Here is a 26,235-nt window from a genome sequence, read left to right as displayed (position 1 = left end):
GGTAAACAGAAAATGAATTCAGGAGCCAGGGGGAAATGTCCTAATATTCCTTAAATCCCTTTAGGACTACAGTGAATGAAACATACAATTCCCTGTTTGAATTAAATGTTGGCATCTCATTTTAAGTGGTATTATTCAGGGTTAGAGATGTAGTCCAATTGGTAGAGTGACTGCCTAAGCTTACGCAAAACCCTGGGCTCCATCCCCAGTAGCACATTAAACTGGGTGTGGTGTGATCTTGCCTACGCAGTGAGTTTAAGTTTGGGCTACATAAGACGCTGTCACAAAAATAAATAAATAAAATAAAGTGATTTCCATTACCTTTCCTATGTGTCATACTTTGTCAGACTGTGAACTTCATTCTGCAGGGGACTAAGATGTTAGGGAGATACATTTTCGTGGGGGTAGAAGGGAGTGACAACCAAGTAGTAGGAATAGAGATGGGAGATGGGGAACACCTTTAACAATTTGGTCATTGATAGATAGGTAGATAGATAGATAGATAGATAGATAGATAGATAGATAGATAGATAGATAGATAGATAGATAGATGTGTGTGTGTGTGTGTGTGTGTGTGTGTGTACACGTACACTGGTCTGCATCTGAGGAAACATATTGTCTGTCTGTTGAGTTCAGTAGGAATTAGCATCCACAATAATAGATGTAAGGTGAGACAAGGCCTTTGATCCCTCAGGGAAAAAAGGCTGGCGAGGCTCTGAAATAACGCTCTGGAAGAGACACTTGGAATGGGTGTTTCTGGCCATGTGTGCTCTGCAGCCTTGAGGTTTTTGCCTTCGCCCTGTGAAGTGTGTTCATTTCAGGGATGGTGGGATTACAAGGTTTGCAAACAGTTCACTCAGGCTTTGACTTAAATAGTTCTATGCTGCTAAGACTCCCAGAGCCTGTGTGAGCTGCTCCTGCTGGTTAGAAAACAACATCAAAGGCCACCTCTTGGCTCTCTTCACAGTAAATGAAACAAGGTTTGTTTTCATTTTACCATTCACTAAGCTCCTTGGGTGCTTCATAAAGTCTCCGCCAAAGGGATGGCATTGTTCCCGGGCTGTGGGAGAACACTGGCGGGGGGCCAGCGTTGCCTTGGTCTGTTCCGGTGATTAAGGAGGATTAGTGAGAAGTGTTTAAAATGACATTGTCCCACAGCAGAGCTCTGTGCAACTTTCCTCTCGGGTTGCTGTGTCTGTGTGTCTGCCCAGGGACATGAGGTAACATGTGTGTTCTTGACTGGGAAGACAGCAGAACTACTTCTGATGAAGAAATGGCTTTCAAGGAGAGCTCATGGGGGCAAAGAAGGGCTTCCTGCTCCCTCATTCTTTACCAAAGAGAACAGGCAACAGAATCTCTGCAGCTCCTAGGGTCCCAAACCAGACAAGAGCCAAGCAAGCTCCCCATCTCCACACACAGGTATTTCTAGGTATGGGCTTTTGAAACTTGGATCATGATGGGATCACTGAAGCCGTCCTGTGGCAGTGACTGCAAAAGTATCTGTAGTTGTGCATGGTTCCTAAGACACCAATTCCAGCTACATTCCTGAGTTAAATAGAAGTAATTGATTCTTTCTCTGACTATTATGATGGTGTCTGCAGGAAAGAGGGACATATATTCCCCTAGGAACATCTTCTTCATCTACTCCATCCTACCGTTTACCTTGTAGAGAGACAACCCCATGCTCATAGCTCTGTGACTGGCTCCTTGGCCAGCATTCCTATGTGCTAACCCAGAGCGAGTGGGATTTTCCCAGGCTCTGATGTGGTACAGGAGTAGCTTGATTTTTTTCTCTTGCCTTGCAGAGCAGACTCATTGTGAGGTACAGCTTCTGGGGCAATGTGAGAAGGTGCTATGTCTTGGTCAGTCCTTAGAGTTGACTCAGTGTCCCTCCCAAGGAAGAGGTCCATAGAGATTGAGTTCAGTGATGTAGCCATAGCTGCTCACCTGTGCAACAAGACAAGTCCCTCATTAGATGCCTCCAGCAGTTTGGGTGGCCAGCATAACTGTTACCAAGGCAGGGATTGCTGCCCAAGGAGCTCATGAGGTTAGGGAATAGCCGTGTATTATTGGTAGTCCATTGTAAGCCAAGCATGGGGGTGGGTGGCTGCAGATGTTTAATTTCTAAGCCTTGTACACACTGTGAGGTGTGGTCAGCTCCCATGGACCAGGTAGGGAAGCAAAGGATAAATAAATCTGAACTCATGTCTGTGTGAGACTGAGTTTATTACTTGTACATTCTCATCCATAGTTCATTTTGTACTAAAAGTGCAAGGTGGTACAGATTCCCTGTATGTAGATGTCAGAATCACCCGTACAGGTTTCGCTATGAAGGTGTTAGGGTCTGCGTCCAAAACAGAGAGCTTCACTCCGATATTGGGTCACAAAAGAAGCTTTATTTAGCACGAGCCCATGGGCCACCAGCGCGAGAAGTAGCCGGTGACCCCGAGTCTAAGGCTCGCGGGCCTTTTATGAGGCGGTTCTATCAGGGCAGGGGAGCGGGGTCATCCAGAGTGCAGACATCTGGAGGCCAGATGTCTCCGCGGTCTTTCTCAGAGTCTGGGTGAGTAAACGAATTCCAAGCTTATCTAGCAAGGGGTTATTTTGCAAGCATTCTTCTCAAGCAATTTATCTTGCAAGCACAACTGCAGGCGGTTATCCTGCAAGCATCCTGTTAGCACGGCATGATGGGCTAACTTTCTGGTATGGGGCGTGGGGGCAGAGTGCAGTATTTTCCACTGAATCTACAATTAGCAGAGCCAGTGTGGGGGAGGGGGGGCTTGTTTCCCTTACAATGGCCTTTCATTCCCCCCCTTTTTTTGTGCTGACCTTTAATCCTAAAGGTCATTCCCTGGTATAGGCTGATATCTTTGTCTTAGGACCATCATTTTAACCCCGTCTACTTGGGAATGGACAAAGCCTGAAATCCGATTTAGGACATATGGTCCAATCATTAGTACTAGGAGCAGAACAATCAGAGGCCCAGTTAGGGCTGAAAGCAGGGTGGTCATCCAGGGTGACTTTTCATACCACCCCTCTAACCAGCTTTGGGAGCCTCGTAGGGATTTTTCCCTTGCATCCAGTCTCTCCCTGAGTTTTGTCATCGATTCCCTTACTACACCTGTATGATCCATGTAGAAGCAACAGTTTTCCTTCAGGGCAGCGCACAGACCACCTTCCTTTAAGAACAGTAAGTCCAGTCCTCGTCTATTTTGCAGGACTACTTCCGATAGCAAAGTTAAAGACCTTTATAGGGCAGTAACAGAGGTCTCGATTGCTCTCAGGTCTTGTTGGACTGCCGCTTCTAGGATCCCCAACTGCCTAGGGCCTTCAATTAATGCTGCTGCTCCGGTTCCTACCCCGGCTAGCACTCCTGCTCCTAGCAACACGGCTAGGGTGGCACTGACAGGTTCTCTGGGGAACCTAGTCCTGCCCGCAAAATGCTCCTCGAACTCTTCAGCTGGGTAATAGACTAGCCTTGGGTAGATTCAGACAAGACACAGAAGTCTCTAAACTGGTTGAAACTGGCAACCGAGACACACGGGGTGAGTCCTGTACTGCATGTCCAATATAGGCTGAGGGCCGGGACAAGGATGAGGGACCCATTTGTGGTTGCTATGTTCTCTGTGTGGGCGTAGAGGGGTCTCCCCAAGGTAGGGGTACATCCTAGACAGGTTCCCAGGCCAGTCACTTTGGGTAAAGTTAACATATGCTTGGTCCCCCAATCACAGCTAGCCGAGGTGTTGTAAGTGAAACTTTCATTCATAGCCATCCCCTCATAATAAAGAAGGCTGAGCTGAAGGCAGATCCAGCAGGACTCAGTGAGATTGGGATAGGTTGAATTCAAAGCCTGATATCCTCCTTTGATTAAGTTTATAAGTCTCTCTCCTGTCCCTAGGCCTGGGGGAGTTGTTGGAGGGCCTGAAATGTTTTTCAGGGGTGAGGAGCGAATCTCAGGCTGATAGATTTTAGGCGTGGGCCCCTTTTGGTCCGGAAGGACCGAGTTTGGGCCAATAGCTGGGCGTACTAGTATATTATCCTTGTTTAGCCTTATCTTAAAGAGAAGCCCAAAATCATGTCCGGGAGCATAGAATCTCAAACCCCAGGTCCGACCTTTGTACCATTCAGCTAGAGATGTGGATTTTTTTCCTTCAGTAGTGAAGGTTATGTTTAGTACATTACACAGGGAGGTGTTCTGGCATCCCGTGACGTGCTTATCCTTAGGTGCAAGGTCATCTGGGTGGCAAGGATGATGAACTGGATAAGGGCCCCTGGCCGGTTCAGGATAAGTGATGTTTCGCCCTACTCGGATCCAATCCCATGTAGAGCTAGGTTTCCAATATGTGGTTCCAGTGGTTTTGCATCCCCAAGCCTTATAGTATAGGGATTTTGGTCCCCCGCACCTATGAATCTCCCCTCTTTTTCTACCATCTCGGGGGCATACATAGAATGACAAATAATTGAGTAGGCATCTCCTCCGGGGGGTGGCACATCCCTGAGGCCTTCCATCATTCATTTTCCCTTCACTTGTTATGGGGAGTTTGCTACCAGGTTCCTTCCCCTGCAAGTCCCAGGTGTCTAGTCTGGCTGCTAACTGACTGATATCTGGCTGGAGTGTAGGCCACCAGGTTCCCAGCGGGTAGTCCGAGCTAGACACTGTCCACACCATATCTCTCGTCCCAGATATCACTTGCCAAGTTTGTGGTTGTAGCCGGTGGGGGGTTGTCTGGCCGGCTTCTGCGCCTAATGCAGAGCTTGAGGGCATGCTCAGTCCACTCCACAGTCCAGTCCAAATCAGCATCCAGGTCAGGGGCAGGGGCAGGTTTGAGATGGGAGCCATGAATCCAGGCAGCAATCCCGTCCACCTTGATTGCCATCGGGGTGGTCAGCAGGACTTGGTATGGTCCTTTCCACCGGGATTCCAAAGTCTGATGCTGGTGTCTGCGGACATATACGAAGTCCCCCACGTGGAACTGATGGGCAGCACTGTCCCCGCCGGGTTGGTACGCAGCGGACAGTTGCTTCCACAGTGTATGCTGGACAGATGCTAAGGCTTGCAGCCTGTCAGACAGAGGGGAAGGCATGATTTCTCCTTGCTGGATGGTTAGGCTCTTAACTGGGGGTGCACACCCAAAGAGCAGTTCAAAGGGGGTAAGACCCATGAAGGAAGGGGTATTTCTAGCTCTAAAGAGGGCATATGGTAGGAGCATCCTCCAATCTCTAGAGCCAGTCTCCATGGTCAATTTGGTTAAGGTCTCCTTAATGGTCCTGTTGGTTCTTTCCACCTGTCCTGAGCTCTGGGGTCTGTATGCACAATGCAACTTCCAATCAATCCCCAGTACCTTTGCCAGTCCCTGACTTACCTGGGCCACAAACGCTGGGCCATTATCTGACCCAATTACCTGAGGCAGTCCAAATCTTGGGAAGATTTCTTCCAGGATTTTCTTAGCGACTATTGCGGCAGTCTCCTTTTTGGTGGGGTAGGCTTCTACCCATCCTGTAAAGGTATCTACAAACACTAGCAGGTACTTTAGGCCATACTTAGCTGGCTTTACTTCAGTGAAGTCTACTTCCCAATGCTGGCCAGGGCGGGTTCCTCGTAGTCTTTTTCCGGGGGCCAGTTTCCCAGGATATGCATTTACCTGCTGGCAGGCCCGGCAAGCAGCTACCACCTTCTCTGCCATTTGCTTCTTCTCAGATGAGGAGAGGGTCTTATCTTCTGTAGTCAGCTGGATCAATTTTCTGCTGCCCAAATGGGTTAATTTGTGGATCCTTTCCAGAGTGTCTTTCAGAAGTTCCAGGGGTGGAGCCTCTTCAGGAGCTGAATCCTCCGGAGTCGAGGCGTGAATGGCCAGGCTCCTTGGATCCTGGAGGGCAGCCTCCTTTGCCTCTTGATCAGCCTTCCTGTTTCCCGCTGCCACTGGGGAGTCCCCTTTTTGGTGCCCAGGGCAATGTACGATGGCCAGCTCTTGGGGTAACATTACAGCCTCCAATAGGGCCTCAATCTCTTTTTTATTTTTGATTTCTTTTCCAGCCGATGTTAGTAGCCCTCTCTCGATATATTGCCCCATGCACATGCGCTGTTGCGAACGCATACCGGCTGTTAGTATAGATTGTGGCCCGTTTTCCTGCAGCCATGGTGAGAGCTTGCGTGAGTGCTATCAGTTCTGCTTTCTGGGCTGAAGTTCCTTCCGGGAGGCTACTAGACCAAATTACCTGATTTTTGTCCACTACGGCTGCTCCCGCTTTCCTCTGCCCCCCACTCAGGAAGCTGCTGCCATCCGTATACCATATCAGATCAGAATGGGCTAGAGGCTGGTCTGTTAGGTCCTTTCGGACCCCAGTCTCTTCGGCTAGGATGGCCTCGCAGTTATGGACTAATTCATTCTCACCCTCCTCCGGGGAGATTGGGAGGAGGGTGGCCGGATTCAAAAGGGACGGGGGCCCAAATGTGATGCGGTCTCGGTCTAGTAGCTTTGTCTGGTAATAGGTGGCCCGGGCATTGCTCGGCCATCGTTCGGGCGGCTGGCGAACAATGCTCTCTAGCGCATGGGGAGCAATGATGGTCAGGTGCTGCCCCAGAGTCAATTTGTCCGCATCTCTCACCAGAGTAGCCACTGCTGCCACTGCCCGTAGGCAAGTGGGCCACCCTCTGGCCACTGGGTCGAGTCGTTTGGATAAGTAGGCGATGGGCCTTTTCCAGGGTCCGAGAGCTTGTGCTAGTACACCAACCGCCACCCCCTTTTTCTCGTGGAGGTACAGGGTGAAGGGCTTACTCACATCAGGAAGGGAGAGGGCAGGTGCCAACAGGAGTGCCTTCTTCAGCATCTCGAACGCTGTCTGGTGTTCCTCCCACCAGAAAAAGGGGTTCTTTTCCTTGAGTAAGGGGGAAAACGGCTCAGTTATGGTGGTGAATCCTGGGATCCATAGGCGACAGAACCCTGCCACACCTAGGAACTCCGGTAGTTGACGGCGATCTGATGGGGCCGGGATGTTGGCCACCATTTTCTTTCGGTCGTCCGTCAGCCATCTTTTTCCTCCTTCAAGAGAGTAGCCGAGAAAGGTGACTCAGTTCTGGCAAATTTGTGCCTTCTTGGCGGATGCTCTATATCCCAATTTTGTCAAGGTACCCAGCAGTTTCTCTGTCCCCCACCTACAGGCATCTCGATTGTCAGTTGCCAGTAGGAGGTCATCAACGTATTGGAGGAGAGTGACCTCGGGGGTTGTCTCTCGGAACTCTCGGAGGTCCCGATGCAAGGCCTCATCGAAGATGGTTGGAGAGTTCTTGAATCCCTGTGGGAGCCTGGTCCAAGTTAACTGCCCTGTTCTCCCTTTCTCGGGGTCTGATCATTCAAAGGCAAAAAGTTTCTGAGAGTCCGGGTGAAGGGGCAGGCAGAAGAAAGCATCCTTCAGGTCTAAAACTGTGTACCAATTTTGTTCTGGGGGCAGCGTACTTAGAAGGTTGTAGGGGTTGGGCACTGTGGGGTGTATGTCCATTACCCGAGTGTTTACTTACCGTAGGTCTTGGACGGGTCTATAATCATTAGTTCCCAGCTTCCTTACCGGCAGGAGCAGAGTATTCCAATCCGATTGGCATGGTCTTAGTATGCCAAGTTCTAGGAATCGTTCTATGTGGGGTTTGATGCCCTCTCTGGCCTCTCGGAGCCGGAACTGCTGTGGGTTTTAAGGTGACCACAACGGGTGGCTGTTCTACTGCCAGTCCAGGTCCCCCCGTCTCTGCCCAAGCCTCTGGGAACCTGCGGGTCCATTCTTCATTTCCCAGTCCTGTGGGGACCATGGTCAGTTGGGCCGCAGGGATAGTGGTCCCATACAGCCGATATTCCTCTGTTGCTGGGAGTTCTAGAGTGAGGAGGCGGAGGTCCCCGATCATGGGATGGGCAAACTTTAATTCAGGTCCTTGGGCGGTGAAAGTTATTTGGGCTCCTAATTTTGTCAGGAGATCCCTCCCCAGGAGAGGTGCGGGACAGTCAGGGAGGACCAGAAAAGAATGTTGCACAGCACCTATCCCCAAGTTGACTGTTCTCTGAGTGGCCCAGGGTCTCTCTCTACTCCCGTTGGCCCCTTGGACTAGAGACTTGCAGGAAGATAGTGGCCTGAGTGGTTGTTGTATTGCTGAAAAGACTGCCCCCGTATCTACTTCAAAGTTGACTGGGGTCCCCTCCACTTCAAAGGTTACCCAGAGCTCGGGGTTCCGAACCCTGACTTCCTCAGTCCTCAAGGGCCAAGACTGACCGGCCTCGTCCTCTTTGTTTTTTGGGGCACTCTCGGGCCCAATGACCCTCTTCCTTGCAGTATGCACACTGGTTAGGCTTTAAAGGCGGGCGACCTCCTTTGCCTCAAGGCCCTGAGTTGTCTTTCACTGCCACTGCCAGGATCCGTGATAAATTTCGATTTTGCCGCTTCTCTCTTTGTCTTTCCTTTTCTTCTCTCTCTTTTTCTAACCTAGCTTCTTTTTCCTCTGCAGTTTCTCTTTTATAATAAACCTTTTCTGCGTCCTTGACTAAATCTCTCAAACTCAGTCCCTGCAAACCATCTAATCTCTGTAGCTTGCGTCTTATGTCTGCAGCTGACTGTCCTATAAAGGCCATCGCTACCGCCCCCTTCTGTTCTTCAGACTGTGGATCGAAAGGCGTATACCTCCTGTATGCTTCCATGAGCCTTTCAAGGAAGGCAGAGGGGGTTTCGTCAGGCCCTTGGAGAACCTCACCTACCTTGGCCAAATTAGTGGGCCTTCTGGCCGCCGCACGGAGACCCGCCATTAGAGTCTGGCGATAGAGGGACAGATGCTCCCTACCTTCCGGGGTATTTGGGTCCCAGGTTGGTCGTCTTAATGGGAAGCGCTCATCAATCAGGGTGGGGAGTAGAGTCGGTCGCCCATCTGGCCCGGGGACTAGTTTCCTGGCTTCCAGGAGAATGCGCTCTCTCTCTTCCGTAGTGAAGAGGATCCCCAGGAGCTGCTGGCAATCGTCCCAAGTAGGTTGGTGGGAATACATGATGGAATGTAACAGACCTGTTAATCTGGAGGGGTCCTCAGAAAATGGAGGGTTATTATTTTTCCAGTTATACAAATCAGAGGAGGAAAAGGGCCAGTATTGGAGAGCGGGCATGTCACCCCCAGCCCCATCATCGACCGTTCCACCAATGGGGCACAAAAGCAGTGTGATAGCCGGGGGTGCCTCATCCAGGGGCCTTGCTCTCCTCTGGCGGGTTCCCTGGGCTGGACCCAATGGGGAGACCAAGACAGACTTGGGCCCAGTCTCTGCCGGAGGTCGTGGTTCAGGCCGATAGGGAGGCAGCCGTGGCGGTGGCGGGAAGTCTAAGGCAAATGAAATGAGGTCATTCTGAGATTCAGTTAAGGGGGGTTGAGGAGGGGATGGAGTCGGTAATGGAGTTGATTGGGAAGGTTTTGTCTCGAGAATCGGAGCAGAAGTGAGTGAAGGTGCTATAGGAGCACTCAGGAAGGGTCGGTCACCAGATCCTCCCATACCCAAATGTAGGCCTGCTGGTCCGGGTGTCCATGCGAACCTGGAATGAAAATCTTTTGTTTGACTGCCCTAATTATATTAAGATCAAAAGTACCATCTACTGGCCACCCGACTCCGAAGGTGGGCCATTCAGACGAACAGAAAGTCTGCCACTTTCCCTTCCTCACCCGAACTGCCAGGTTCGTCGCATGGTCCATCACTGCCAACCAGTGAGAGAGGGTTAGGGACAAAGGGGTGGAGGCAGACTGTCCCATTCCAAACAAGTAGAAACAGACACAGAAAGGACACAAAAATCGAGACACAACACACAAACAAGACAAGCCGGCAAAATGGTAGGGAAAATAAAACCAAAAGATTGTCTATTGGCCCGGGCCGTCTGAAAAATCTCCTAGACAAAAGGGAATCAGACGGGGCCCCTGTCTCAGGGTCTCCACACTCCAGAGCATCCTCCAGAGCTGCAGCCTGTGGGTTCAGGACACGTGTATCCCCCACTGTCCAAGGGTCCTCACAGGCCGCTTGAACAGCTGCTTCCCTGCCGACTCACCACCGTCCTTACCAATCTTGGTGGGACCTCCAAACGTTAGGGTCGGCGTCCAAAACAGAGAGCTTCACTCCGATATTGGGTCACAAAAGAAGCACGAGCCCGTGGGCCACCAGCGTGAGAAGTAGCCAGTGACCCTGAGTCTAAGGCTCGCGGGCCTTTTATGAGGCGGTTCTATCAGGGCGGGGGAGCGGGGTCATCCAGAGTGCAGACATCTGGAGGCCAGATGTCTCCGCGGTCTTTTTCAGAGTCTGGGTGGGTAAACGAATTCCAAGCTTATCTCGCAAGAGGTTATTTTGCAAGCATTCTTCTCAAGCAATTTATCTTGCAAGCACAACTGCAGGCGGTTATCCTGCAAGCATCCTGTTAGCACAGCATGATGGGCTAATTTTTCTGATATGGGGCGTGGGGGCAGAGTGCAGTATTTTCCATTGAATCTACAATTAGCAGAGCTAGTGGTGGTGGGGCCTTGTTTCCCTTACAATGGCCTTTCAAAGGTAATGTGTGTGTTTCATAGATTTGGCACCCCAGACACATTAGAAATTTAAAGGCACCATGCTGAGAGTATGTGTGATGAGTTTGCTAAGAGAGCTGGGGGATTGGGTGTAGAGAGGGGAAGAAAGAAAGTGTAAGTGAAAGATGGCAGGCACCTCTGAAAAAGCCTTTCACTGACAGGGACCCACCATCATAATCCCTTGGCAGTGGCCCAGCTCTGTCCCCAGAAGAGCAGCAGACACCAGACTGTCTACCAAGAAGTTTAAAATAGAAGAGAGAGAGACCTTTGGATGTACTAACTTTTAGGCATGTTAAATATTCTCTCCTCTCCCGGCTGCAGTTCTTGAGTGTCTTGGTTCCCAAATCGCAGACCTACATCTCTTTCTGCACTGGTGGGAAGTTCATGATTTCCACTTATATGCTCACCTGTAACTGTTCTAAGTTCAGAAGCCATGCCCTTCCTAATGTAGGGTTGTGTCTTCATGACTTCATATCCCACAATCCCCTTTAGCCAGAAGCTCCCAGGGGATCATGGGAAGCCCTTCTGCCTTGCTTCCTCCTCACATGGTTTTCTTCAGAGTGTTGACTTGTCAGGATAAGTGGGATACACCTTCTTCCTCAAGGTGACCTCCCATACCCCCTAACTACCACCCTGTAACTGATGCTTTTTCCCTTAAATAGCATGGTGGTTTCTGGGCAGTACCTGGAGCCAGGCTTGCCTGGGCTGGTAGTCGTGTGGTATATCACTCTTCCTTGCCTTTTATGGGTACCAGGCAACTTTGGTAGGCCACGGAGTTAGGAAAACTGACCATATGCTTCTGTTTGCAGCTTCCTGCTTGGTGTACTTGGCGAGGCCCTGCTGGTTATCTCAGAGCGGAGGAGTTCCTGATGAAGATGTGCAGGAAAAGCAAACACACACCTTGCTGCTGGAGCAGAATACAGCACTCTGGCCTCCCTCTTGAGAGACAGAGAAAGAACACACCACAGAGAGACCAAGCTGAACTCAGTGTTTGCTGATGGTTCAGATAACCCGCTTTCTCATTGCTTAGGAGAGGATTTCCCAGGGGCCCCTGCACTGCTGCAGAGAAAGGGTCCATTTTACTTCTTCCCATGCTGGGCCATCTCCACTCTCTGCACCCAGTTTTGCAGAGTCAGGAGGCAGAGGATCTTAATGGGATGGCTGTGTCATCTGGGTGGACTGTAGCCTCTGCACTAAGCCTGCCTTCCACCAGACGCTTGTAGAGTTGCGGTCACAGTCCATGGAATCTTGTTGCATTTTTCTCATGTTGTTTTGTATCTTTACATCTTGGAGTTTCTTTTATTCTTTGATTTTTCTGGTTTACCTGGAGCCCATACCACCCACAAAAAAAAAGACATGTATGCTTCTGAGGGCCATGTAGGGCAGGGCAGGTGTGGGGGCTGAGCAAGGGTTCTGGACCAAGTGATACACCAGGAAAAATCTTTAGACTGTGCTCTGAGTGGAGGCCTTTTGGTTGATGCTGATTTATTTCCAGCTTCTAAATTTTTCTTGGTTCTTGTGAATTTGTCCTGACAAATGTGTTGAATTCTGTAGACTCTTGACCACCATTAGGTTAATCTGGTGACTAACCAGTTACCTGAAGCCTTTTAAGAACTGGGTGGGTCTTAAACACCTCACCTGCTCTGCCTCCTGAGTGCAGAGACTGCAGGCTATTCTTTAATACATGTAATGGCTTCACGTCTCAGACGAGATCTCAAGGCACTGAACACTGGATTTTATCCCTCACACCAGATGAATGATTGGAGTAAAGTCCCACACCTTACCACTAGAGAAGAAACAACTTTACACAAAATAGTCACTTGATTCCAAATCCATTAAGGCTTAAGAAAATAATGTTTCAGTGTAGATATTTCTTCTCACTGATTTTACAAATACTTGATTCTAGCAAGTGTCACAGAGTTTTGGTCATACTGAGGTCACTTCACCAGCCCTGAAATGTAGGAGACTTGTGTCATTGTTAGAGACCCTTGGGGCTCTGGGAACTTGTCCCAGGCTCAGTCTGAGGAGGAATAAAGTCAGCTCCATTATTGCTGAATGTTTTTTTCCAACTTGTTGGAAAACAAAGAAAATGAAACAATAGAATAGATGTATGTATTAAGAATGTGAGGATCTTTAGCTCATGTCTTTTTCTGGCCTCTGCTTATCATTTAAGGTAAAAATGTTCTAAGATTTAATGCTTATGTAGTTTGCGATTCACTTTCTTAGAGTATTTTTTAGATTGTTTGTTCTATTATTTTATATGTATTGTGCACCATGTGTATGCCTGGTACCTGTAGAGATCAGAAGAGGGCATCAGAACCACAAAAATTGGAGTTACAGACAGTTGTGAACTGCCATGTGGGTGCTGGGAATTGAACTCATGTACTCAGAGTAACAAGTGTTTTTAACCACTGAGTCAACTCTCCAGCCCTGCAACTTGCTTTTAAAAAACATTTTTATTTTAAATTACGTGAATGTTTGTAAGTATGTGCACAGTGGGTGCCCTAAGGAGGCCAGAAGGGAATATTGGATGCCCTGGAGAAGGAGTTAGAGGAAGTTGTGAGCTGCCTGAGTGAGTGCTGGTGAGTCTTGCCAGAGACAGACTCCAGTCCTCTGCAAGAGGATGCTCTTACCTGCCCAGCGTGGCTCCCGAGTCTAGAACTCACTTTTGTTCTTCATCTAGTGTAGCAACTAGTGAGTATGTAGTAATGTCCATAGAGAGAGAACCTGGGTTTAGAATTTTCCCTTTTTTAATTCCCACAAAATTCTCTACTGCTACCCTTCCCCCATTTGCAAAAGGTGACTGTCCAAATGTCATCCTATGCCTGTCCTTCTAAATGTCATTTAAACAGATAGAGAGTCCTCAGCTCCAACCGCACAGCACCCAACCCAGCCCCATCTCTAGCTGGGCTTCTTAATTCTTGAGTGTTGTCATACTGTGATGATAGGGCAAGATAGAGGAGCAACAGTTGCTCCTTCAATACACCAACCTGTGTCCCCCAGCTCCATGACCTGTGTCCCCCAGCTTCCATGACCTGTGTCCCCCAGCTTCCATGACCTGTGTCCCCTAGTTCCCATGACCTGTGTCCTCCAGCATCCATGACCTGTGTCCCCTAGCTTCCATGACCTGTGTCCTCCAGCTTCCATGACCTGTGTCCCCCAGCTCCATCTGTGTTCTGGGCTTTGCTCTTTAAGGTGTAGCTGCCATCTTTTATGCCCCCATTCTCATGCTCAGCTCTGAATGTTCAGGGGACCCAGGGATGAGGCAGGGGCTCCCCTACCACTGCAGCACCCCTAGAGCTCTGCTGTGAGGCTTTCTGGCCCAGGGCTCCGAAGTATGCACATCCCTTATGCCATCAGGCCTGGTTAGATCTTACTGCTCAGCAGCTCCATCTCTGTTTGTTTTCTGAGATCTCTATTATGTAGCCCTGGCTGTCCTGCTGGGAGTGTAGGCCAGGCTAACCTTGAGCTAGCCTGCCTCTGCCTCCGTAGTGCTGGAAATAAAGGGGCACACTACCACACCTGACTCCAGCTCCATTTCAAAACCAGGGTAGATTTTTTTAATTGTACAAATAAAGAAAGAATTTGAGAGCAAGGTTCCATGTGATTGTGTATTAAACTATACTACTTTGGCTATAAAGAAAAATAAACCATTTATGTTCTTGGTAATTTGCCTCTGTTTTTCCTTGTTTCTGCTTAATGGGAGAACTGTTGAAACGGCTGATGGTGTCCCTGTGAATTCTCAGGGTTGCTGCTGCTGCTGCTGCACCTTGTTTTTAGACTTCGTCTCAGACTCCTGGATACAAATGACTTGCTCCAGCATAGGCCCCTTCCACCGCTTTCAGGACCTCCTGGCTGACTCCAGCGAAGCCCACGGTCCCTTCTAGACCTGGGCCGTTCTCCTCCTGCTGGGCACATGTAGCAATGGAGGAGTCAATCACTGTTGGCCAGATGCACATTGCTCTAAGTATGGGGACATACTGACTTAGTCTTTTTAATATAAAAGTGTAAAATAGGCTGAACATGGTAGTACACACATTTAATCCAAGCATTTAGGAAGCAGAGGCAGGTGGATTTCTGTGAGTTTAAGGCCAACCTGGTCCACATAGCTCCAGGGATACACAGTAAGACCCTGTGTCCAGGAAAAAAATAAAGGGAACTCAACTAAAAAATTGTGTAGTGAATATATGTTAAAATACATTAATTATCAAATAATACAAAATTAGTGAATGTGAAATATACTCTCAGAATAAATCTATTTTTACCTTTTAAAATGTTGCCTCTAGAAAACTCAGTTTACAGACATGGGACACATTTTATCTCTTAGTCACCTTGAATTCAGAGCTGTGGTTGGCCACAGCTGCTGGGGTGGCCAGCCCACCCATACTACAAAAGGCTTGTCATGCTTATTGTATTCCACACACAGGCTGTATGTACATGGAGTCTCTAGGCTCCAGGGCTTTGGTATTTTGGAGACAGTCTCTGCATTTCCAAGAAGATAAAGAGCTCTGAAACTTCCCAGGCCACTGCTGTGTTAAATTTCTTGTTGCTGACATGGCATGCCGACAAACAGCTTAGCTCACAGCTTCAGTCCATCACGTCAGCCAGAGGGACAAGGAGAAAGAGAGAGACTGACTCCCGGGCCAGCCAGCCCCTTTCCCTCTTCTATCTGGGCCCAAGCCTATGAGACATTGTTACCCACAGTCAGGATGAGGCAGTCGGCTGCAGAAATGAAGTGCTGTGAGGTAGATTCCTGACGTCCCCAAGTCCTGAGGACTCTTTCTGAAAGCCAGGTTCCTTTCCACTGGGCAAGGTCGGGTCTGTATCCCTTCCTCTTTACAGTTCTTCTGAGAACCTTCATTGGCTTTTGCTCCCTGCCCCCGGAAGTACTTCAGGGTGATGGGGATGAGTTTAAACCATCGCTCCAGAACAACCAGCCTCCACTCCCTGAGTTCTCAGGCTCATTGTCTCGTGGTTTAGCTTGGTAAATGGGTGTGTATAGTGATATTTTATTTGTATTGAAATGTGATTTTATTTGTATGTCAATAAAGTTGCCTTGAGGTCAGAGCAAGCCAGAGCAGAAGCCGAGCAGTAGTGGGGCACACCTTTAATCCCAGCACTTGGGAGGCAGAGCTAGGCGGATCTCTGTGTGTTCAAGGACACAGCCAGCATGGCAGACACACGCCTTTAATCTCAATACCAACCATAGCCGACCTGGAGGTCTGTACAAACAGGCAGTGATGAGGAGGTCATGTGGCTGGGTTTACAACCAATGAGAAAACAGAACAGAAAGTCTTTAAATAGACAGGACGCACAGAAGTAGGTCTCTTGCGGAGAGGAAGAACAGCAGAAGCAGTAAAGGGTAAGGTTTTCTGCTTTTGCTCTGACCTCTTGGTTTTTAACTCTGCAATCCGTTCTGTGTTTCTTATTTAACAAGCCGGATACATCTACATTTGGCGCCCAACGTGGCAAGAATTCATATAAAAACCGCTTGCCTTGGCAGTGGGTCCGGCTTCCCGCCCGGGCGGGCCCGGCTCCTTAGCTCAGGCTTAGCCCTGGTCTAACCCGGGCCTAGCTCAGTTTAGAACTCAGGCCCAACCTACCTTAGCTACGAGCAGTTACAGCCGCAGCTTAAAAAGCCGGTGCTACAAACAACTCAGGCCTCCGGGAGCTACCGCTAATTGCAGGAGCTACACGCAACTGCAGATAGGCTGCTTTTGGCTGAAACGCCAGTGCACGTGGTCGGTCGGAGCTTAAGGAAGCCAGAGCCCAGGCTCGACTCGGGTCAAACAGGAACGTTGAAGCAGTTGGATTCAAGATTTTAGCCAGAACGTGGCTACGCTTTCTCTCTCTCTCTCTCTCTCTCTCTCTCTCTCTCTCTCTCTCTCTCTGGATTCCCACCTCGGACGCTAGGTAGCTGTTTGGAAATTCCCTTGGATTTCTACTGTTCTATGCAGAATTGGTAAGTCATTTATATCAGATATTTTAAAGGAAACTATTTAAAAGAGATTTTTTTCCACATTTAAAAAAAATGGGTTTTATGTGTACATTGGAAGAAAATTGGGCTTTGTTTGAAATTTTAGGCAGTATGGTAATGGAACAAACTATATGAGAAGATTAATGTTGATTGAATTATGTACATTGTTATTCTTCTTATCCATATTTTACACTTTAAAAAGACAGTCAATTTAAGTGCCAGGATAAAAATTTTAGAAAAACTTGTTAAACCTGTTAAAATGAATTATAGAGAAATTCAGATTCAGACAGAAGAAATTAACAGTGAAGTTGTTTCAGGATTGGATTATAAGGTTACAGAAAGAAAGCCTGTTTTCACACAATCACCCTTAATTTATCCGGTAACCATACAACAGCAACTTGGTCAAGTGACTACACAAAATATTTGAACTCCAGTTGAAATGTTAGACTTACGAAGGTTTAAGGAGGAAATAGTATCTTATGGCATGCATTCTCCATATGTAAAACAAATGTTAAACTCCTGGTCAACTTATAATAGAATTAAACCACAGGACTGGCGGGAGCTGACACAGGCGGTTCTGGAACCCGGACAGCAGCTCCAGTGGCAAATGTGGTTCAAACAGGAAGCTAAAAACATAACAAAACAATGTAGTGATAGAGGTATACAAATCTTCCAGGATCAGCTTGTTGGAGAAGGCCAATATGCTGCAGTACAAACACAATGTTTATATGATATGCAAACTCTAATTCTATGTCGAATGGCAGCCTTGAATGCATGGGACAGAGTTGAGGAACCAGGGAAGAAAACTGAGTCATTTACAAAGGTTATACAGGGTCCAAAAGAATCTTTCACAGATTTCTTACAAAGACTGATTTCAGCAGTAAAGAGAATGGTCCCAAATTCAGAAGCTAGCCAGATAATAATTGAATCTTTGGCTTTTGAGAATGCAAATGAAGCATGCAAGAGAATAATCAGGCCGTTAAAGGCGAGATCTGCACCCTTGGAAGATTGTATTAGAGACATGGTTAATGTTGAGGCTCATGATCATGATAATATGTGGGTAGGAGAAGCAATTTCAAGAGGTTTGAGGAATGTTAGATGTTTTGGATGTGGAAAGCAAGGACATTTGTAAAGGGACTGTAAACAGGGCACTTCTAGAAACAATGTTTCTTCGAGGAACAATGGCAACAGAATGCCCCTTCCTTCAGGAGTATGTAGAAGGTGTGGTAAGGGAAGACATTGGACCAATGAATGTAGATCAACAAGGGACAGACAAGGTAATACTTTGCCTCAGTCTTTGGGAAATTCCCAGAGGGGCCTCAGGCAGGCCCCTACAGTGAATCCAGTTCAGACCTTTCCTGCAATTGTAGAAGAGACCCCTACTCAGAGCAGTTAAATGACCAAATGCCTATTGGAATAAACCAGGCTACTCAGAGTAATGGAACAACTGAGACAGAGAGAACAGAAAATTCAGGAGAGACCATAAAGAAAATTTTTTGGCAAACTTCTATAAATGAACAAAGACCACAATTAACAATAAAAATAAATGGTGTTTTGTTGTCTGGTCTGGTAGACACAGGTGCTGATGTTACCATAATTGCACCAGAATTTTGGCATCCATCTTGGCCTCTTCAGGAGGTAAATGTTCAACTGTTAGGAATTGGAACATTATCTCAAGTGAAACAGAGTGCAAGATGGCTCGAATGTATAGGCCCAGAAGGACAGAGAGGCAGATTAAAACCATATGTGGCTAACATAGCCATGAACCTGTGGGGTCAAGACCTGTTACAACAATGGAATACTCAGATTAACATCCCTCCAACCTCAGAAGTAAATCATAAACTAGCACATGTTTCTGAGAGAAATATTAGAAGGTATTATTCTAATCAGTGGTCACCAGCCATCCATATTATACAAGAACAGGGCAGAAAAACTGATGATCTTCCAAAGGCACCAACAGCTCTACCTTTAAAATGGTTAACAGACAAACCTGTATGGGTTCATCAATGGCCTTTAACAACAGAGAAACTCCAGAGAAGAGCTGGTAGAAGAACAGTTAAATGCTCAGCATATTGAAGAATCTACTAGCCCATGGAATTCTCCTGTATTTGTTATTAAAAAGAAATCTGGTAAATGGAGAATGGTAACAGACCTTAGAGCAATTAACAAAGTAATTCAGCCAATGGGCTCGCTACAATCTGGAATTCCTTTGCCTACTCTGTTACCTAAAGGATGGCCTCTCATAGTTATCGATTTAAAAGACTGTTTCTTTTCAATACCCCTACAAGAAAAAGACAGAGAAAGATTTGCTTTCACGGTGCCTACTTACAATAATTCTCAACCGGTTAGAAGATTTCAATGGAGAGTCCTCCCATAGGGAATGTTGAATAGTCCAACCCTGTGCCAATATTTTGTACAACAGCCCTTGGAAGTGATACGTAAAAAATTTCCTAAATCTATAATTTATCATTATATGGATGATATTTTACTAGCTGACTCAAATGCAGATACTTTAGAAAGAATGTTTGAAGAAGTAAAGAAAATATTGCCTGGCTGGGGATTACAAATTGCTCCTGAAAAGATACAAAGAGGAGATTCTATTAATTATTTAGGATATAAAATAGAGCTACAAAAAATTAGACCTCAAAAGGTACAAATTAGGAGAGATCACCTACAGACTCTTAATGACTTTCAAAGATTATTTGGGGACATTTCTCATCTACAAACTATTGTTGGGGTAAAAATGATGAACTGAATAATTTGTTCAAAACCTTAGAAGGTGACAAGGACTTAAATAGTCCAAGAGAATTATCACCTGAAGCTGAGAAAGAATTGGCTTTGGTAGAAAAAAAAGTACATGAAGGACACGTGGATTGTATTGATCCAAAGCTGGATTGCATTTTGTTTATTTTACATTCTAGGTATTCTCCTACAGGAATATTAATGCAGAGAGAAGATATTATATTGGAATGGATATTTTTACCAAATAAACCAAATAAAAAATTAAAAACTTATGTGGAAAAAATCTCTGACTTAATTTTGAAAGGAAAATTGAGACTTCGTCAATTAGCAGGAATAGACCCAGCAGAAATTGTTGTACCTTTAACTAAAGAGGACATTGAAAAATTATGGACAGAAAGTGAACCTTGGCAAAGAGCTTGCAGTAATTTTTTGGGAGAAATTAACAGCAAATATCCTAAAAGCAATAGAATTGATCTTATAAAGAGAGCTGATTGGATCTTGCCTCGAATTGTACGTGAAAAACCCATATCTGGAGTTCGGACATTTTATACAGATGCCAACAAGCAAGGAACGGCAGGTTACAAATCAGAAAATTTAAGTAAAGTGGTTCAAAGTCCTTATAATTCAGTTCAAAAATCGGAATTGTATGCTATTCTGTTGGTATTAATGGATTTTTCAGAACCTCTCAATATAGTTACTGACTCTCAGTATGCTGAAAGAGTGGTATTACATATTGAGACTGCAGAATTTATCCCTGATGCTTCAGAATTAACTTCACTATTTATTCAGTTACAAGATACAATCAGGGAAAGGAGTCATCCTTTATATAGAACTCACATCCAATCCCAGACTGGTCTGCCAGGCCCTCTAGCACAAGGTAATGACGAGATTGATAAATTATTGATAGGAAATGTGCTGGAGGCCTCAGAATTTCATAAGAAACATCATGTCAATAGTAAAAGTTTAAAAAAGGATTTTTCCATAACCTGGCAACAAGCCAAGGAAATTGTAAAGAAATGTCCTACTTGTTCCTTCTACAATCAGACACCATTACCAGCAGGATGTAACCCAAAGGGTACTCAGAGGAATGAAATCTGGCAGATGGATGTGTTTCACTTTGCAGAATTTGGAAAATTGAAATATGTACACCATACTATCGATACTTATTCAGGATTTCAATGGGCAACTGCTTTGAGTTCTGAGAAAGCTGATTCTGTAATCACTCATTTGCTAGAAGTTATGGCCATCATGGGTATACCTGCACAAATTAAAACTGATAATGCTCCAGCATATGTCTCTATTAAAATGAAACAGTTTTTTGCTTATTATAATAAAAAGCATATTACAGGTATACCACATAATCCTACAGGCCAAGCAGTTATAGAAAGATTCAACAGAACTCTAAAGGACATGATAAATAAAAAGGGTAACAAAAACCCCCAGAAATAGACTGCACAATGCTCTATTAACTTTGAATTTTCTCAATGCTAATGAGAAAGGAACAACAGCTGCAGAGAGACATTGGTTAATAGAAAAAACAACAGAATTAAATCAGCCTATATACTTCAAGGATGTGCTGACCTCAGAATGGAAACCAGGGTATGTGTTACGTTGGGGATGAGGTTTTGCTTTTGTTTCTGCAGGAGAAGACAAGCTGTGGATACCATCAAAATTGATTTAGGTTCGATTTGAACAAGAGAGACCTCTTAATTAGAGGAGGTGATAGTTCATCAACCAACATGACCATCCAGTTTAAACTCACTTATACCATTAATACATGCCTTTTCATTTAATCAGATGTAACTTGCCAAAAGGGAACCTCCCCGAAATTAGTCTTGGGGAAGGGTTTTTGTTTTTGTCTTTTAGGAGAAAGAAGGCTAAGGAATCTGAAGAACACTGGACAAATGAGACAACTGAAGAAAAAGGACAAATCATCTGTCCCAGGAAAAAGAGTAAAATGGCCTATTGGTATATCATCTACAAAATTTCATAAATCTTTCTAAATGTTTGTTTCTGCTCTTCTCTAAAAAATTAATACTCTTAGTCTTCTTGTAGTCCCAGTTCAATTAAAGCTTCAAGCTGATTTTGGAATTGGAGAATGGCTCTCTCCTCCTTTAAACTCAAGCATGTTGTTAAAAGGAAAATGAAAACTCCCTGTATCATACCAGAAGAAAGAGCCATCTTCTGACATGGGACAGGAGAAAAACCAAATTAATTAAGGGACTATTCTATTACTAATCTCAATTCTTTGACTCTATTCTGATTCTTTAAACTTTTCTTAAAGTATGAATTTTATATCAAAATTTACAAGATATATATACATATATATTAAACTTTGTTAAGATAATAATGGTCATATAGAGTACTAATTAATTCTAGAGAAAAGGCTTCAATTAGCTGCCTATACATGTCTTTGTGTTCGAGTCTCTTTTCAGTTTTCTGCAGGAAATCACGGCCAGGCCTAACCTCAACTGAAATCTCCAGGAAGAAGATGGGGCCCCACAACGACAATTCCATGTGGAAAATAATAGCACTGAGCTGACAAACATCATCTACAGATCAGCTTTGGACTACAAAGTGCTTAGATCAATTCTGAGATGGCTAGCTGAGATGATCCAGTTTCAAAGACTACTTGAATAAGGACTTGAGATAAACCCTGAACTTTGACATTATGGATAACAAAGAATATAGTTACCTTTCCTAGAATTTGTCAATTAACCCAAAATTTTTCTTTTCAGAATAAAGATAACTTCGCCCATACCCAGCAGCAAGCAATTTTAAGAATACGACGCCCACATTCCCAAAGGGGTGGTGTGGGGTGGGTGGTTTTTTGGTCTTTTTATGGGTATTGGGTCTGGGATAGTTTTCATTGTTTAGGAGGGTTGGTTACAAGTTGTTGTTAAGGGTTAGGAAAAGGGCTAGGCAAAAGGTGCTTGTTTAAAAAAAAAAAAAGAAAAGAAAAAGACAATTAGTAGTTTTAAATACTTTACATTCAATTGGATTGTTTTATATTGTATACAAATTATTATTATTGAGATTGAGATTGTTAGAATTACCATACACGTATTTCTAATCTTGTTCGAGATATTGTATTTATACCATTCATTTAACAATGTAATGCAACTTGCTAATCCTTGAATGTTAGTATTACCAACTATTAGGATATATAGAAATGAAAATTAGTGGTTAGACATTACAATTGAACTTGTAGTCATATTAGGTGTGTTTTCAAGATCAAACAGATATATTTTAGATAGACAGGTCATCTTCAAACCCTTCAGAGATCTACAGAATATGGCATTTAAAATGTTTTAATAACTTAAGAATTTTTCTTTTTTGCTATGACTATGAGACATGATGGCTCCTGGCAGTACCAATCTACTTCAGAGAAAATATGGGCATTGAAGAAACTGCATATGGAGCTAACTTTCATTGTGGCAAAAGGTAGCCACTGGAAAACAAAGTATCCTCGAATCAACTGCTGACAAACAGGACAGACAGGACATGAAACCAAGGACTACCAATTCTTGCCAAAACAAGTGTGGTTGTGGCTTTAACAAAAGGCATCTTCTGAAGCCAGGACAATATGGCACCATCCCTGAAGTGAGTGACCTTTGCAATCTGTAAAAGGTACCGTGCCCTTTTCTTCGAAGGCAGCTGAACAGGGAGTGGGCCAATGGCTTCTGATATGCAATGGAACAGCAGATGAAACAGTTATTCTTGAAGAATAACTAAGCTTACCTCTCTCAATAGTAGACTGGCATTTAATAGAGAGATGTGGAGAAGAACAGGATGCCAAGATGAAGCCACATATACACAGCCAAGGAAAATGGACAGCTGAATTGAAAAGACATCAATAATTTCCAGAATTTAAAATCCTGAATCATGACATGACACTAATGGAATTCAGGTGTTTCTGGTACATGGACTGCTCTCACCAAATGTGAGGTCAAACTGTTACCTTGTATACATCTTAGTTCACAAAAGAGTCTGTCAGATACACTAAGCCTGTAGGCTGAAGATGATGCCCCAACACTGTGGAGAAACCACAGGTGACTGTCCAGGCAGCTGGCTGTTTCTGTCAACTCACATTTTTTTTTTGAAGCTGTTTGCATGCACTTCTTGTTTTTATTTTTTATTAGGTAATATTATTTCCTTCTTGGGTCTCTGAGGGAGTTGAAGATCAGTTAGTTATAGTTATAATTATCTTTGTTAAGGATTTCACAAAAACTCACTAAGAGCTGTAAGTGTATAAATTTGAAAGACGTTATAAGACAGTTCCGTTAGCCATATAAGTTAGGATAAAAAGTGAATCAGGTACATTCTGGACTTACCGTTAGCCATATAAGTTAGGATAAAAAGTGAATCAGGTACATTCTGGACTTACCAAAATAGGATAGATAATGGAATTATTTTCTCTGAATTTGTCAAATACAAATGGACTAGACATTGTTTAGGTATTTATTGTTTGTATATATGGTATATATAGTTATTGTACTTTTGTATATAGTTTTTCTTATATTAGTTATAACTTTTTCCTTTTTTTCTTTTTATTAAAATAGAAAAGGGGAAATATAGTGATTTTTTATTTGTATTGAAATGTGATTTTATTTGTATGTCAATAAAGTTGTCTTGAGGTCAGAGCAAGCCAGAGCAGAAGCTGAGCAGTAGTGGGGCACGCCTTTAATCCCAGCACTTGGGAGGCAGAGCTAGGCAGATCTCTGTGTGTTCAAGGACACAGCCAGCATGGCAGGCACACGCCTTTAATCTCAATACCAACCATAGAAGACCTGGAGGTCTGTATAGACAGGCAGTGACGAGGAGGTCATATGGCTGGGTTTACAACCAATGAGAAAACAGAACAGAAAATCTTTAAATAGACAGGACGCACAGAAGTAGGTCTCGGGCAGAGAGGAAGAACGGCAGAAGCAGTGAAGGGTAAGGTTTTCCGCTTTTGCTCTGACCTCGTGGTTTTTAACTCTGCAATCGGTTCTGTGTTTCTTATTTAACAAGCCGGATACATCTAACTACAGGTGGTGGTGGGGGGGAGCAGTGGCCTTAGGAACCAGGGAGATGGTCTCAACAGAGGACACCCTTTTGGTTCAAGTTGATAAGACCCCCAGGATGGCTTTATGGTCCTTTGATTCTTGTGCTAGATAAAGCAGACACAGGTATGAGGGACTTTCCCTACTCAGTGTCCCAGCTTCAGGTTCTGTCCCTTAGCTTAGCTTGGAGAGAGGCTGTTGTATCTCATTGCCAAGGATGTCCCCACCCAGTGCTCAATGCCATTTCTGTTTCTTCTCTTGATTTTGGAATGGCCACTAGGATGTGGTGAGAAGGCATGGAGTCAGCAGCACAGACACGAGGAGTCAGTTGAAGGCAAACAACAAATTATTTAATAATGGGCCAGGCCTTATACACCCTCCTCCCAAGAACCAGTCTGTGTCTCAATCTTGTGGCATTGCATGGTCGTCCCTCATTGGCTGAGCATGATCAGGAACTCTGACAGCTCCTGTTGCTAGGCCTTTAGGCAGACTCCAGGTTGGCTCATAAGGAAGTATGTTATGTGCATGCCTTAGCAACCGGTCTGAGCCTATTTCCTCGACCCTATGGGCCTGTCTTACTACAATGTCTGTCTTGGTCTCCTGGAATAGTCTCTGAGAATGGGAGCCACCATACTGGAGAGGCCAGCACCTAGTGCCAGTGAATAGACCTCTGTACCAGCTACCTCACCATCTGTCTTGCTTGCTCCAGACCACAGATAGACCAGCTGAATGTCATCAAGTGTCTCCAGCCACTGCCACATGGGCAGAAGGATCACCCAGCCAAGCAGTGACTGGGGGAATTTTGAGCACAAAACCATGAGGTATGGTAGAATAATCCCAAGCCACGAAGTTTTGTGAGAGTCTGTCACAGAGCAGTAGAAAACAGAACTGGTGGTCCACGAAGTTTTGTGAGTCTGTCACAGAGCAGTAGAAAACAGAACTGTGGTGGTCCTCTATGGTCTAAAGGCTCCGCAGGAGGACTGACTGAGTCCCACCTGGGCAACAAGCAAGGTATAATCTAAAATAAAAGAAAAGGAAAAGAGAGGAGGGAAGAGGACAGAGAAAAGTAGAGAAAAAAGGAAAGCAGGGAAGAAAAATCAAATATGAACTAGAGCAGAGCCCCAGCCTTGCCCAGAAGATGTGGGATAAACAGGCTGCTCCTTGTAGACCCACACTTCTGCTTCCCTCAAGAGGTCCAGCTGGTGTTCCTGCTCTGAGCACACAGAGACTGGTCTGTCCCTGTGACCTCCAGGCCAGACATGCCCCTCGGAAGAACCCACAGGCTGCTGAGGGCTGGCCTAGAGCCCCTTGTGGGCAGGACCGGCAGGCCTGTCTGAGTCCAAACATCTCATTCTCTCTCCCTCTCATTCACAAGATACTGAAAGCCAAGCTCCACTTCAGGCCCAGATGTAACCATGGACGACAGTACCCTCCCCACTCAGCACCCTGCGGAAGGAAACAAGGGCTCTTGGGAGGTTCTGAAGGAAGGGAGGGATTTTCTCTTCTGAAATGAGCAGCCACACACATACTTGGGGTTTATGGTCTGAGGCTCTGTTGTTCTCTGTGGGCTATGAAGACAGAGTAGCTTTGGGAGACAGGATGAGGCCACGGAGGTGTAGAGCCCACGATACTACCCATTTACCATGTCCAGCCAGCGGATGAGGATTAAAAACAGAGACAAGATAGCGGGTCATTCATCTCAGTAGAATGCCCTTTATTGAAGGAGGGAGGAGGCCTTAAATACAGGCTTACAGCACAGTGGGAGAACCCCGCAGGGCAGAAGTTCCCTACAGATGTTTTACATACTTGCATCCTATCTGTTTACACCAAATACAGGATACACAAATAAGGAACCTCCTGTGAAATGTTTCAGGAGGAAGGAAACCAGCAGGGAATCAGCATAGGGAGGA

At 45.4% G+C, this 26,235-nt stretch overlaps 1 protein-coding gene across 3 annotated transcripts in view; it reads left to right on the top strand.

Moving 5' to 3' along the window:
• The window catches only part of Tmem241 (transmembrane protein 241), a 140,830-nt gene extending 127,971 nt beyond the window's left edge, over positions 1-12,859 (top strand). For 2 of the 3 annotated variants that reach the window (XM_036205131.1, XM_036205129.1), the window contains one exon: positions 11,371-12,859. In XM_036205131.1, the coding sequence (XP_036061024.1) occupies positions 11,371-11,559 (189 nt within the window). In that variant the 3' untranslated portion in view covers positions 11,560-12,859. The remainder of the gene's footprint in view (positions 1-11,370) is intronic. The other variant, XM_036205130.1, reaches the window with a different exon arrangement.
• The last annotated feature ends 13,376 nt before the right edge of the window (positions 12,860-26,235 follow it).

The sequence above is a fragment of the Onychomys torridus genome, chromosome 13, assembly GCF_903995425.1.
Source record: "Onychomys torridus chromosome 13, mOncTor1.1, whole genome shotgun sequence".
In the NCBI taxonomy this organism is placed as follows: domain Eukaryota; kingdom Metazoa; phylum Chordata; class Mammalia; order Rodentia; family Cricetidae; genus Onychomys; species Onychomys torridus.
Note: the sequence above shows the minus strand (reverse complement) of the source record. Positions and strands in the feature narration are given on the sequence as shown.